We start from the raw sequence: 13,141 nt of genomic DNA, 5'->3' as shown, positions 1-13,141 counted from the left end.
CCGCAACATGTTGTATTTTGCTTTCCGTCCTAGGAAACTGATCAAGACGGATTAGTCATGGCCCCCAATGCAAGTCAATGCGGACGGATCCATTTTCTCTGACACAATTTGCCACAATAGAAAACGGATCCGTCCTCCATTGACTTTCAATGGAGTTAATGACGGATCCGTCTTGGCAATGTTAAAGATAATACAACCGGATCAGTTCATAACGGATGCAGATGGTTGTATTATCAGTAACAGAAGCGTTTCTGCTGCATCCGGCAGTTAGTGTGAACTGCCGGATGCAGCTGTTTTTCCTGTCTAATCTGTCTATAATTCTCAGTTTTTTAGAGCTAGTGGGTAGAAATCAGGGGGATTATGTCTGTCCATACACCACACAATGAGGCAACATCAAATAATACCCTTTGTGAAAGAGTATATTGACATAAGCATAAATTGGAGGTGCTCAACCTATGCTGTGATCAGCCACAACAACTATAAAGGACAAGGACATTTTCTCTGGTAGGATATATTACACGCTTTCTTATATTCACCTGTACTATTCATTTAGGAGAAAAAATAAATAAAAAGTTACTCTTTAAAATTCTAATTGCTCTTGGATCCAGCTACTGGAACCCCAAAAATAGCAAGAAAAGGGCCAAGACCAGTACCAATTTCTGCCACAGGTCAATGAGAGCTATGGAAAATTATATTTATTATCATACAGTATACTGTACATGCATATACAGTGATATCTCTTTTTGATGAAAAATTATCTTCTAGGAGGTAGTAATTTTAAAGAAGACAATACAAACAGAAAAGGGGGGATTGAAAATCTTTCTCAGAAAAATCTTGATAGAATGGGAGTAGTCTTCTGAAAGGGCTGGTGTTTTACTTTTTTTAAATTAAGGCTACTTTCACACTAGCGTTAAAGTTTTCTGGTATTGAGTTCCGTCATAGGGGCTCAATACCGGAAAAAAACGCTTCAGTTATGTCCCAATGCATTCTGAATGGAAAGCAATCCATTCAGTATGCATCAGGATGTCTTCAGTTCAGTCCCTTTTACGGTATTTGGCAGGAGGAAATACTGCAGCATGCTGCGGTATTTTCTCCGGCCAAAATTCCGGAACACTTGCCAGATTGCCAGATCCGGCATTAATTTCAATTGAAATGTATTAATGCAGGATCCGGTACTAAGCTTTACAGAAAAACGGATATTGTATCCCAGTCTGCGCATAAATCTGGGAAAAAGATAAATACCGGGTCCGTTTTTCCCGAGACGGATCCGGTATTGCAATGCATTTGTCAGACAGATCCGCATCTGGAAACAAATTATATCCATTTGCATACGGATTTCCGGTTCCAGCAACAGAACTTCTTCTAACGCTAGTGTGAAAGTACCCTAAGATTAATTAAAGGGGTTGTCTCACTTCAGGAAATGGCATTTATCATGTAGACAAAGCTAATACAAGACACTAATGTATTGTGAATGTCTATAACCCCTGGAAACAAGCATTGTATAATGTGATGGTAAAATGAAGCCAGCAAAGGAAGCAATATAGATAATAACAATACATTAGTAAGTGCCTTGTATTAACTTTCTCTACTTGATAAATGCCATTTGCTGAAGTGACACAACCCCTTTAAGAAAACATGGAACATTAATCCATCACCACTGTCAACAACTACCTTCATGTAGCTACAGCTGTTATAAGTTGTCACAATAAATGTTCATTTTGCACACAAAAAATTTATTTTTACCTCACATTTCCTATGGCATTGTTTTGACATAACATCCCATTCACTCATACATGGTTGCATACACTGAAAAAAAAGAAATTTGCAGTAGTCAGAAGATGAAAAACAATATTTTAATCTGTTACTATTATAACTGAGACAGATTATTTCCTACGCTTCCTTAATATCCAGCCGTAGCTGAATGACTCTGAATGAGATCTTCAATTGAATAAGATGATTTTAATAAAGATGTAATGTAAATGAGTATTATCAAAGTTTTCCCCATCAATCTGCACTCAGTACCCCATAATAAAAATTTTAAATAGAATTTTAGAAATGTTTGCAAATGTATTAAAAAGAAAAAACTAAAATTTTGCATAGACATAAGTAGACAGATTCTTTGTTTTGACACTTGAAATTTAGCTTGGGGGCCTCCCATTTCTCATATTCATCTTTGAGATGTTTTTACACCTTGATTGGAGTCCACCTGTGGTAAATTCAGTTCATTGGACATGTTTTGGAAAGCTATATCTCTATATTCAGGGCCGTCTTTAATATTGATTGGACCTTGGGCAAGAATTTACTTGAGCCCCCTGGATCCCGCCTTCCCACACCCTAGCATGCAATCAGGCCCTCCACCACCACACACACACAAAAAAAAGTAATATATATATATATATATATAAAATATAGCTTACAGTGAATTACTATAAATACTTATAGTTCTGAAGACTCCAGCAGGCTCAGAATCAGTGTTCTGGGCACCTGTGCTCAGGGCTGGAAGTGGGCACCACTCTACAGTTTAGGAAGGAGACGAGGCTCGGCTCACCCTAGAGTTGCAGTGCCTCCACGTGACGTCACGGAGCGGCGTACGCAAAGGGCAGGGGAGGTCGGAAGGAGGAGCAAGCAAGTGCCATATTTTTCACCCTATAAGACGCACCGGCCCATAAGACGCACCTAAGTTTTAGAGGAGGACAATAAGAAATAAATATTTTCCATTACACCTCAAGTCAGACCAGCAATCCGACCCCCAATGTTAATCAGACCTCAGCTGACAGCCCCAATCAGACCCCCAATGTTAATAAGACCCTCATATCAGCCCCCCAATGCCATATATTAGCCCCCCAATGCCATATATCAGACCACCAGCGCCATGTATAAGCCCCCCAGCCTCATGTATCAGCCGCCCAGTCTCATGTATCAGCCCCCCAGTCTCATGTATCAGCCCCCCAGCCTTATGTATAAGCCCCCCAGCCTCATATATCAGCCCCCAGCCTCATGTATCAGCCCCAGCCTCATAGCCCCCCAGCCTCCTATATCAGCTTCCCAGCCTCCTATATCAGCTTCCCAGCCTCATGTATCAGCCCCCCCAGCCTCATGTATCAGCCCCCCAGCCTCATATATAAAATAAATAAACAACTTACCTCCTGCTCCTGGCCGCCGCTGCTCCTCTCTCTCTTATTCCTGGTCCTCAGCTGTCGGCTGGGAAGGCTGTGCACAGCATGAGGTCATGCTGTGCGCAGCCACTGCACAGTTGAGGACCAGGAAGCGGTGAGTACAGAGCTTTCACCGCTTTCGGGTCCTCCGGTACTAATCAGCGCTTCCATAATGGAAGTGCTGATTAGTATTCACCCCATAAGACGCAGGGGAATTTCCCCCCCCCCCTTTTGGGGGAAAAAATGCGTCTCAAGGGACGAAAAATGTATTTGTGGGCAGTGGCCAGCGGGGCTCAAGAGGCAGCTGCCTTGGGCCTCCCAGGAGCAACTGGGCCCGGGACAGCTGCTCCTTTTGCCCTGCGTAAAGACGGCCCTGTCTATATTAGGTCTCACAGCTGACAATGCATATCAGATCAAAAACAAAGCCAAGAGGAGGACAACGCAAGTGTGAAAGAGGCCTTAATTACTTTACACAGTTTAGTGTCTTTTTCAAAAATTGATATTTTACTGTGCAAGCCTTCTACATGGTCATTAATAAATATATTGAAGAGAATAGGGCCCAATACTGACCCCTGAGGTACCCCACTAGTGACAGTGACCCAATCTGAGTGTGTACCATTAATACCCACCCTCTGTTTTCTATCATTGAGCCAGTTACTTACCCACATACAGACATTTTCTCCCAGTCCGAGCATTCTCATTTTATATACTAACCTTTTATGTGGTACAGTGTCAAATGCTTTGGAGAAGTCCAGATATACATCCATTGATTCGCCGCTGTCAAGTCTAGAACTTACCTCCTCCAATAGCCTCTCTTAGTTGGCTAAATTAAGCTTTTTTGAAGTTTGGTATTTTTGTTCCTCCCTGAAGAAACATTCTTTTAAATGACAATTGAAATCTGTTGTTCTGTCAGATCTATTGGTTAGTACTAAGTTCAATATGGCTGTCCCTCTAGTCGGGTCCTGAACCAGTTGGGAAAGGTAATTGTCTTTGGTTATTGCCAAGAACCTGTTTCCTTTATGAGATGTACAGCTTTCAGTTTCCCAGTCTATATCTGGGTAGTTGAAGTTCCCCAAAATAACGATCTTATGATTTGCCGTCTCGTCTATCTCATTTAGAAGTAGATTTTCTGTGTACTCTGATATATTAGGTGGCTTATAATAAACTCCTATTAGTAATTTATTATTGTTTTTTCCTCCATGTATTTCTACCCACAGTGACTCCACATGTTCATGTCCCTCACTTATATCTTCCCAGAGTGTGGGCTTTAAACAGTACTTTACATAAAGGCAGACCCACTCCCCTCTCCAGTTTAGACGATCCTTTCAAAACAGACCATAACCCTGTATGTTCATCACCCAGTCATAGCTATCACCCAGCTTAATGAAAACTTGATCCAGAGTGCTCTAGACCTCAGACTGGGTTGAAAGTTTACCTTCAAACAAGACAATGATAAGCACACGGCGAAGACAACACAGGAGTAGCTTACGGACAACTTTGTGAGTGTTCGTGAATGGCCCAGCCAGATCCCTGACTTGAACCCAATCGAACATCTCTGGAGAGTCCTAAAAATAACTTTACACCGACGGGCCTCATCCAACCTGGCAGAGCTTAAGGGATCTGCACGGAATGGCATAAAATTGCCAAATCCAGGTGTGTATTAATCCTGTGGCATCATACCCAAGAAGACTGGAGGCTGTAATCACTGAAAAAGATGCCTCAACTAAGCACTGAGTAAGGGTTCTGAATACTTATGTCAATGCAAGATTTTCCTTTTTAATAAATTAGCATTTCAGATTATAAAAAATAGCTAAACACAAAAATTATTCAGCTGAAGTAGAGCCTAAAATAGAGTATTTAAAAAAAAATATATAGGATTCTCCTATTGTTCAATTCATGCACCACGACAAGTCTCTTTGATTCACTTTGTTGTGATAACCCTTTTACATGTCACTGGGGGTCTAAGAAAAGCTGTAGTCACTGAAGATAAAAAGAACACCTCAGGTAAAATTCTGAGCAAGTCAACCTCCAGTGGACTTTTGTATATAATGTCCATTAATACTCATTAGAGCAGATGCTTTTTTCATCCAGAATACATTACCCACATAACCAAAAATGATCTGGAGATTAAAAGCTGATTTTTCACTTTAAAGGAGGTTTCTAAGTGTTTAAAACCGATGACCTGTCCTCAGGATAGGTCATCAGGAACTGATTGGTGGGGGTTTGACTCCCAGCACCCCTGCCGGTCCGCTGCTTGCAGAAGCCACACTGCTATGGTGAGCACAGTGGTCTCCTTGCAGTTTGCCAAGCACAGCACCATACATTGGCTAGCAGCTATGCTTGTTATTGCAGCTCAGCCCCATTCACTTAGATGGGACTGAGCTGCACCTAGACCATGTGACCAATGAACATGACGTCACAGGCCTAGGAAGAGGCTGCAGCACTAACCAGAGCACCTCAGTCTATTCAAACATCTGATAGGTGAGGGTGTCAGGAGTCAGACTACCACAATCAGATATTGATGACCTGTCCTGAGGATAGCTCATCAGTATTAGGCACTTGGACAACTACTTTAATGTTTATGAGTACACATCTGGTCAGACTTGTAACGTCTGCACTAGGAGCAGCAATTACAGCCATTAATCAGTCCATCATGTGTCTCTCTTTACATTCAGCACATCTTGCCAAAGGACGTATTGACAATATAAAGCTTTCTGTGAGTTCCTCTTCATTCGAAGAGCTCTCCAATAGTGCTTGTACCAGAATATACATCATGTATATGTAGTGTCTCAAGGCCAGTGTTGACAGGCATCCAATCAAACATTATTAAAAAAAAAAACACCAACAAAAATGTTATTGCTGTAATGAACTTTGTGAGTTAATAGAGGTGGTTCCAAGTTCTGTGTTCCTCATCTCTTAGCCAGAGAGGAAGTGGTTACTGAAAGACCTGCCATGCCATGCATTACACAGAGAACCCAATGATTTCAATGGACTCTGTGTATGGGTTCATGCACACGACCGTTGTGCATTACGCATTTTGCAGAACAGAATCGCTGGACCATAGAACAGTCCTACACTTGTCCGTTATACGGACAATAATAGAACATGTTCTATTTTTATGCTGCATAGCCATGAAGACACAGAATGCACAGTCATTTCAGTTGTTTTTGTGGCCCAATTGAAAAGAATGGTTCTGCATACAGGCTGCAAAAAAAACCTGGAATAGACACAGAAAAAAATGCATTTGTGTGGATGAGCCTTAATGCTTAATCTCTCTTGTGGTGGTACTGCAGGGAAATTAAATACTTCCATACATTAGAGCTGATCACGGGGGAAGGGGGTCCCCAAGTAGGGATTTCCAATGTAGACCACAAAAATGTTTCTTTCTTGCCTCCCACATTCACAGTATCCTTATATACCTATCTGTATGTATATTACTTTTTTACAATTTTTTATTTGATACATTGCTTTAAAAATTTTAATTTATTGCCTTTTTGCACTTTTTTTTTGCAATCGATGCATTTAAAAAGTTTCTATTGTTTATATAATATACCATAGAATATAAAATAGACTTAATATAGGCCATCAATATTAGACTGGTCGGGGTCTAACTTATAGCATATCTGCTAATCAGCTGTTTGAAGGGGTCGCAGAGTTAATTTTTTCCATTGGTACGTAGATTGTTCATAGTACTAAATGCTGTACTTTTAGTACCTATTCACTTAAATTGGAAAAAGCTGCAGAACCCTGCACTGTTGTAATTATACATTTAGTTTACCTAATCATAGGTCATCAATATCTGATTGGTGGGGATCTGACTCCTGGTACCCCTGCCAATCTCTTGTTTAAAGATTCTATGATTCATTGTATAGCAGCTGTACTTGGTATTGCAGTTCAGCCTATTTACATAAAGTGGTTGTGTCACTTCAGCAAGTGGCATTTGTCATGTAGAGAAAGTTAATACAAGCCACTTACTAATGTATTGTTATTATCCATATTGCCTCCTTTGCCGGCTGGATTCATTTTTCCATCACATTATACACTGCTTGTTTCCATGGTTATGACCACACTGCAATCCATCAGTGGTGGTCATGCTTGCACACTATAGGAAAAAGCGCCAGCCTCTCTGGTGGCTGGGACCATGGGAACGCACATAGGCTAGTGCTTTTTCTTATATTGTGCAAGCACAACCACTGCTGATGGATTGGAAACGAGCCATGTGATGGAAAAATGAATCCAGCCAGCAAAGGAAGCAATATGGACAATCACAATACATTAGTAAGTGACTTGTATTAACTTTCTCTATAATAAATGCTATTTTCTGAAGTGACACAACCCCTTTAAAGAGGTTGTCTAATCTCAGAAAATGGGGCCAGCGGTGGGACCCGCACCTACATGGAGAACGGAACCCCGAATGTGGTGGAGGGCACACTGTGCATACAGCCGTCCTCCATTCATTTCTATGGGGCCACCGTAAATAGCCAAGCTCGGGCTCAGCTACTTCCATCAAGCCCATAGAAGTGAATGGGAGCTGTGGCTGGTCATGGGCAGTGCATTGCCATTCACTTCTATGGGGAGAGTGTCTGGTGATGGCTGGACGGAAGTCCTCCAGCCACCACTTTGCGGGTCTCCGTTTAGGAGGTAGGTGCAGGTCCCATCGGTGGGAACCGCACCTATCAGACAATATGAGCATATCCTAGCGATATGTCCCGATTATCTCAGACAATGGGACTGAACTGCTCCTGGGTCATGTGACCAATGAATGTGACCTTACTGGATCGGGGTAAGCTGCGAGGAGACCGTGGCACTCACTGGAGCGTCCATAGCCACATAAAACAGCTGATGGGCAGGGGTACTGGGACCCACACCAATCAGATACTGATTACCTATTCTGAAGACAGTTATCAGTATAAAACACTCAGAAAAGACCTTTAAACTGTAATCTAATGTCTTTATGCTTTATGACATTGCATTACTGCCTATCCATAAATAGTGGTCAGGTAGTCTGTTTGGGCATGTTTCGGCAGGATTACTGGCCTCTGTTAGACCCCTGTCTGGCATGGTTTAATTGCTGGCCCTGGCAAACAGAACGTCATAGAGCTGAGTGCACCAGCACTTCATTGTGCATACAACATGCACTGCATACCACTAATCTAAAAATGCCTAATATTGTATTGATAGTTGGAGGTACATACTTGTGAGCACCGCCGCTTATTCCCACACCATGTCAAGATGTCATCATTCTAGAAAAAAAAGAGCAGAGAGGATACATAACCATATATGAGCTTCATTTCATACAATAAGACTATAACCATTATAGTATTCACAGTGAGTTTGCAGGACCAGATACCTTGTATTCATAGCTCTTTGCCCTTTCCTAGCAAGTGTATCAGTTCGTGAGAGGAAGGTGACATGAATTCCACATTATTTCTAAACATTTACAGTAATCAGCCATAACATTAAAGCCATCAGCAGAGCAAGTGGCATGGATTTCACAATGCCACCTGTCAAGCGATGGGAATTATTTGTCAGCGAGCAGTCGGTTCTTGAAGCCGCGGTACTGAAAACAAGAAAAATGGGCAAGTTCACGCATCTGAGCGACAGATGAGGCCAAGATCTGATGGAGAGAGAGATGATTGGGTTAAGGAATCTCCAAAATGTCAGGTCTTGTAGGGAGGAGCCTGGCCTGATTAATAGCACTTTCTTTTACTCCATTTGGACGGCTGGGTCACGTACTTGAGGAGGAGCTGGTACAGGATGCATTGGTAGAAGACGAGCTGACAAAGGCAATATGATCCTCGGACAATGTTCTGCTAGAAAATCTTGGCTCCAGACAGTTAAAGAGGATTCATCATCATCGAAATGCAATTTAGTATGCAGAAAACATATTATAAAGCAGGAGGAGCTGAGCAGATTGATATATAGTTTTATTGGAAAAGATTCAGTAAAACTTGTAATTTATACATTTAGACCTGTGCTGTCTCCATGCTTAGGAGTCATGTGGGCAGTACTACGCACTGATTGACAGCCTTCCATGTACGCTTAGTCATGCAGAGCTGGCTATCAATCACTGAGTAGGATCGCCCACATGACTCCATGCTTAGGAGTCATGTGGGCAGTACTACACACTGATTGACAGCCTTCTATGTATGCTTAGTCATGCAGAGCTGGCTATCCATCACGGAGTAGGATCGCCCACATGTCTCCATGCTTAGGAGTCATGTGGGCAGTACTACGCACTGATTGACAGCCTTTCATGTATGCTTAGTCATGCAGAGCTGACTAGCAATCACGGAGTAGGATCGCCCACATGTCTCCATGCTTAAGAGTCATGTGGGCAGTACTACACACTGATTGACAGCCTTTCATGTACGCTTAGTCATGCAGAGCTGGCTATCAATCACTGAGTAGGATCGCCCACATGTCTCCATGCTTAGGAGTCATGTGGGCAGTACTACGCACTGATTGACAGCCTTTCATGTACGCTTAGTCATGCAGAGCTGGCTATCCATCACGGAGTAGGATCGCCCACATGACTCTGGAATATAATACAAGTTATATTGAATCTCTTCCCATAAAACTGCTCAGTAACGTGCCCCTGCTCTATAACATGCTGCCTGAAGATTACTCTGCATTTTCATGGTGACACATTTCCTTTAGTATGGATTTTACTTTGACTACCTGAACCCTACCTGGAGATTGTTGCAGACCAAGTACACCCCTTTTTGGCAACTGTATTCTCTAATGGCAGTGGCCTCTTTCAGCAAGATATTGCGGCTTGGCACTCTGCAAACATTGTTCAGGAATGGTTTAAGGAACTTAAAGGAGTTGTCTCACCTGAGACATTGGTCACATATCACTAGGATATGCCATCAATGTCAGATGAGACCCACACTTATCTCTAGAACTGAGCTCCTAAAGTGAACAAGAGAACAGTGCACATGTGCAGCCGCCCTCCTTTAATTTCTATGGGGGCGCCAATAATAACTGAGCGCGTGCTTGGCTATCTTCAGAAGTACCACAGAAATGAATGGAGAACATAACGCGCAAGCACAGCCAGCGCTCCATTTAATTCTATAACTGCTGGAAATAGCCGAGCCAGCACTTAGCTATTTTCAGCTCTCCCATAGAAATGAATGGAAGGTGGCTGCGCATGCGCGGCAAGCTCTTAATCACTTTGAGAGCTCTTTTCTAGATATAAGTGCAGGTTCCAGAGGTGGTACCCACACCTATCTGACATTGGTGGCATACCCCAGCTATGTGCGACCAATGTCTAAGAGGAGACAATCCCTTTAACAAGAGTTCAAGGTGTTGACTTGACCTCCAAATTTTCCAGATGTCAATTGGATTGAGGTCAGTTGACAGCACAGAAACTAAAGCATAGGCAGGGTGCAGGCCTACCACAGCAGCATAATATTTATGACCTATCCTCTGGATATGTCATCAATATCAGATAGGACAAGCACAAGCACCGCAAATGTTTCATACAGTTCATCAGCTGGGAATCGGACTCCTGCGAATCTGATATTGATAATATATGCTGAGGATAGGCATCAATATTATGCCACCGCAAAACCCCTTTAAAGATCTTTGCTGAGAAGGACCTGAGGAGCAACTAACAGAATTATGAATGGAATGGGGCATATTTTGATGAGACAAACTAGGATATATAGTGGTTTTACAACCACAACATTTCTAAACTGGGAGAGGAGAATGCCACTGCAATTATTCAAAATGAATAGGAAATATAAAGGAAGGACATGAACTTCTTCCTGATGGATCCACTTCTGTATTTGGCTGAAGGAACTCCATTAAACTTGCAGTGGCATGTAAAAAACTAAATTCTGTGTGTGAAACAATCATAAAGCACTTGATCCAGTTACCTGTAGGCTGGTGAAGGTGGCCGACATCTGTGTGGCATGCAGGGTCAGGCATCGTGATGTGCATCTGGCCAGTATTATTTTCTTATCAGTGTCTCCTCCATTCTTCTCCCCTTTCTTGCCTGCAGCTGCAACCATAATGCCAGAAAGCAGGAACAGTACAAAGTTACTGTTGAGTAAATTCTTGGCCATGGTCAGAGGTGAATTCAACTCCTTCCCAGTGCTATTCTGCGTTTGTATTATTCTGCAAGCAATGTTTCTGAGAGGGTGATCCTTTCCAAAAGGACACTCCCCCAGGAAGTCTCCCCCAACTTCAAACAAGACCCCACCGTGATCTACAGTGCAGAATTTGAGATGTATCCCCTGCTGATCTGTAATTGCTACATGTTGGATCTGCATTGCATGATGTCAGATGAGGTGACAGAGCATTTCTCCTGTTACATTGCTTTGTCTTACAAAGTGGTTATGCCAGGAGAGGTCATATAAGTGGCCGACAGGTAATGCACTTAAAACTTGAAGTCTTGTCTTTGTGGCTGGATCGAGAGGACCTACAAAGAGTCACAATAAAAAAAAATTTAAATGTGATCTTTGAAATTTTATTTTTTGCTTTGTATTTATTCACTTATTGGTGTTATCTTATATCGCTAGATGTTGAAGCGCATGGACATATTTATCAAACATTAGAAAAATAGATATATTTTTGCCCTTAACGACCAGTTGCTTTTCAGCTTTTTTATGCTTGTGCTGTTCTATAACTTAAAAAAAGGTATGCTATTAAAGTGATTTTTGCATTTTTTAGAACTGTAGCTCTAGTTTATGATTAGTTTGTGATCAGTGATGGCCAGTTGGCAGTGTTCGCCAGCGAACACATGCGGGCTGCTATCTTGACTCACAAGTCCGGCAATGCACAGGTAAGCCCTTACCTGTGCCGCGAGATGGTCTGAAATCAAATGCGGTCATCGGGCTGTTCTCGGAACTGCCTGCTCCCGCTGACCGCATTTGTTTCAGACCGGCTCCCGGCACAGGTAAGGGCTTACCTGTGCATCACCGGACTTGTGAGTCAAGATGGCAGCCCGCTGGCGAACACTGCGAACTGGCCATCACCATTTATGATTTTTTTTTTTTACTATTTTATTGTTTGTTTTCACCCCTTTATATTACTCAGAAAATATTTTAGTGGAGGATTATTTACTTATTTCCCTGTGACTGAATGTACAGTAGTACAGTATCACCAAGGACAAGACCAGGAAGTTAGCCTGCTCTACAGACTACGAGTGGGCAAGTGGGAAAAGAAAGAAAAATGTGTGCATTATGCCATCAGTTGTAGTGTTGAGCGCGAATATTGGAATAGCAAATTTTTATTGCGAATATCGCCACTTCGAGAATTGGCGAATATTTAGAATATAGTGCTATATATTCGTTATATCGAATATTCTGCATTTTTTTCCATCTGAACACATGATTTCTCTCTGCTTCTTGCTTGTGGGACAATGAGAAGGAAGCAATGTCAAGTTCACAATAATACTTAGTGCACCAATCAGTAATTTGTAGTCAGACCTGCTAAAATGTGAAGTTGCACCCAGTGCGAAAAAATATTCTAATCACTGCCGATGAGCGCAATCGCAAATATATTGGAGCACCTTATATAAAGCTATTGTAATGTTCTGCCATGCCAACCACTTTCTCCAGTCTCAGGAGACACTCATGAAACTTCTAGCAGCTTGAAAAATGTAGCCAAAGTGACCCACGCCTATATTTCACGTTACGAATTCGCATTACGCAATTTTTACATTGCTGATTTTTTGCATTCAATAAAATCTCAAATTTTCAAATTCGCGAATATATGACGAATATTCGACAAAATATTTGTGAAATATCGTGAATTCGAATATAGCCCCTGCCGCTCATCACTAATCAGTTGTACTAAATGTCCTATGTGATATGCACCCTCTTGATAAATTTAGAGCAAATTAAAGTGTATCTCCAATTTCTGAAAACTTTTGACATGTCATAGTGACATGTCAGAACTTTTGATTGGCAACAGTATCGGTGCTGAGAAAAGAAGCGACATAAGTGCACTGTGCGTGTGTGTGATCCTTGGAGAGG

The 13,141-nt window shown here is 42.0% G+C and overlaps 1 protein-coding gene across 1 annotated transcript in view; it reads right to left on the bottom strand.

The window, feature by feature from the left end:
* Positions 1 to 11,227, bottom strand: part of LOC122935305 (anosmin-1-like) — a 47,829-nt gene extending 36,602 nt beyond the window's left edge. The window contains exon 1 of the mRNA XM_044291070.1: positions 11,039 to 11,227. Coding sequence (XP_044147005.1) covers positions 11,039 to 11,227 — 189 coding nt within the window. The remainder of the gene's footprint in view (positions 1 to 11,038) is intronic.
* Between the last annotated feature and the right edge of the window lie 1,914 nt (positions 11,228 to 13,141).

Source organism: Bufo gargarizans, chromosome 4 (genome assembly GCF_014858855.1).
Source record: "Bufo gargarizans isolate SCDJY-AF-19 chromosome 4, ASM1485885v1, whole genome shotgun sequence".
Lineage (NCBI taxonomy): Eukaryota > Metazoa > Chordata > Amphibia > Anura > Bufonidae > Bufo > Bufo gargarizans.
Note: the sequence above shows the minus strand (reverse complement) of the source record. Positions and strands in the feature narration are given on the sequence as shown.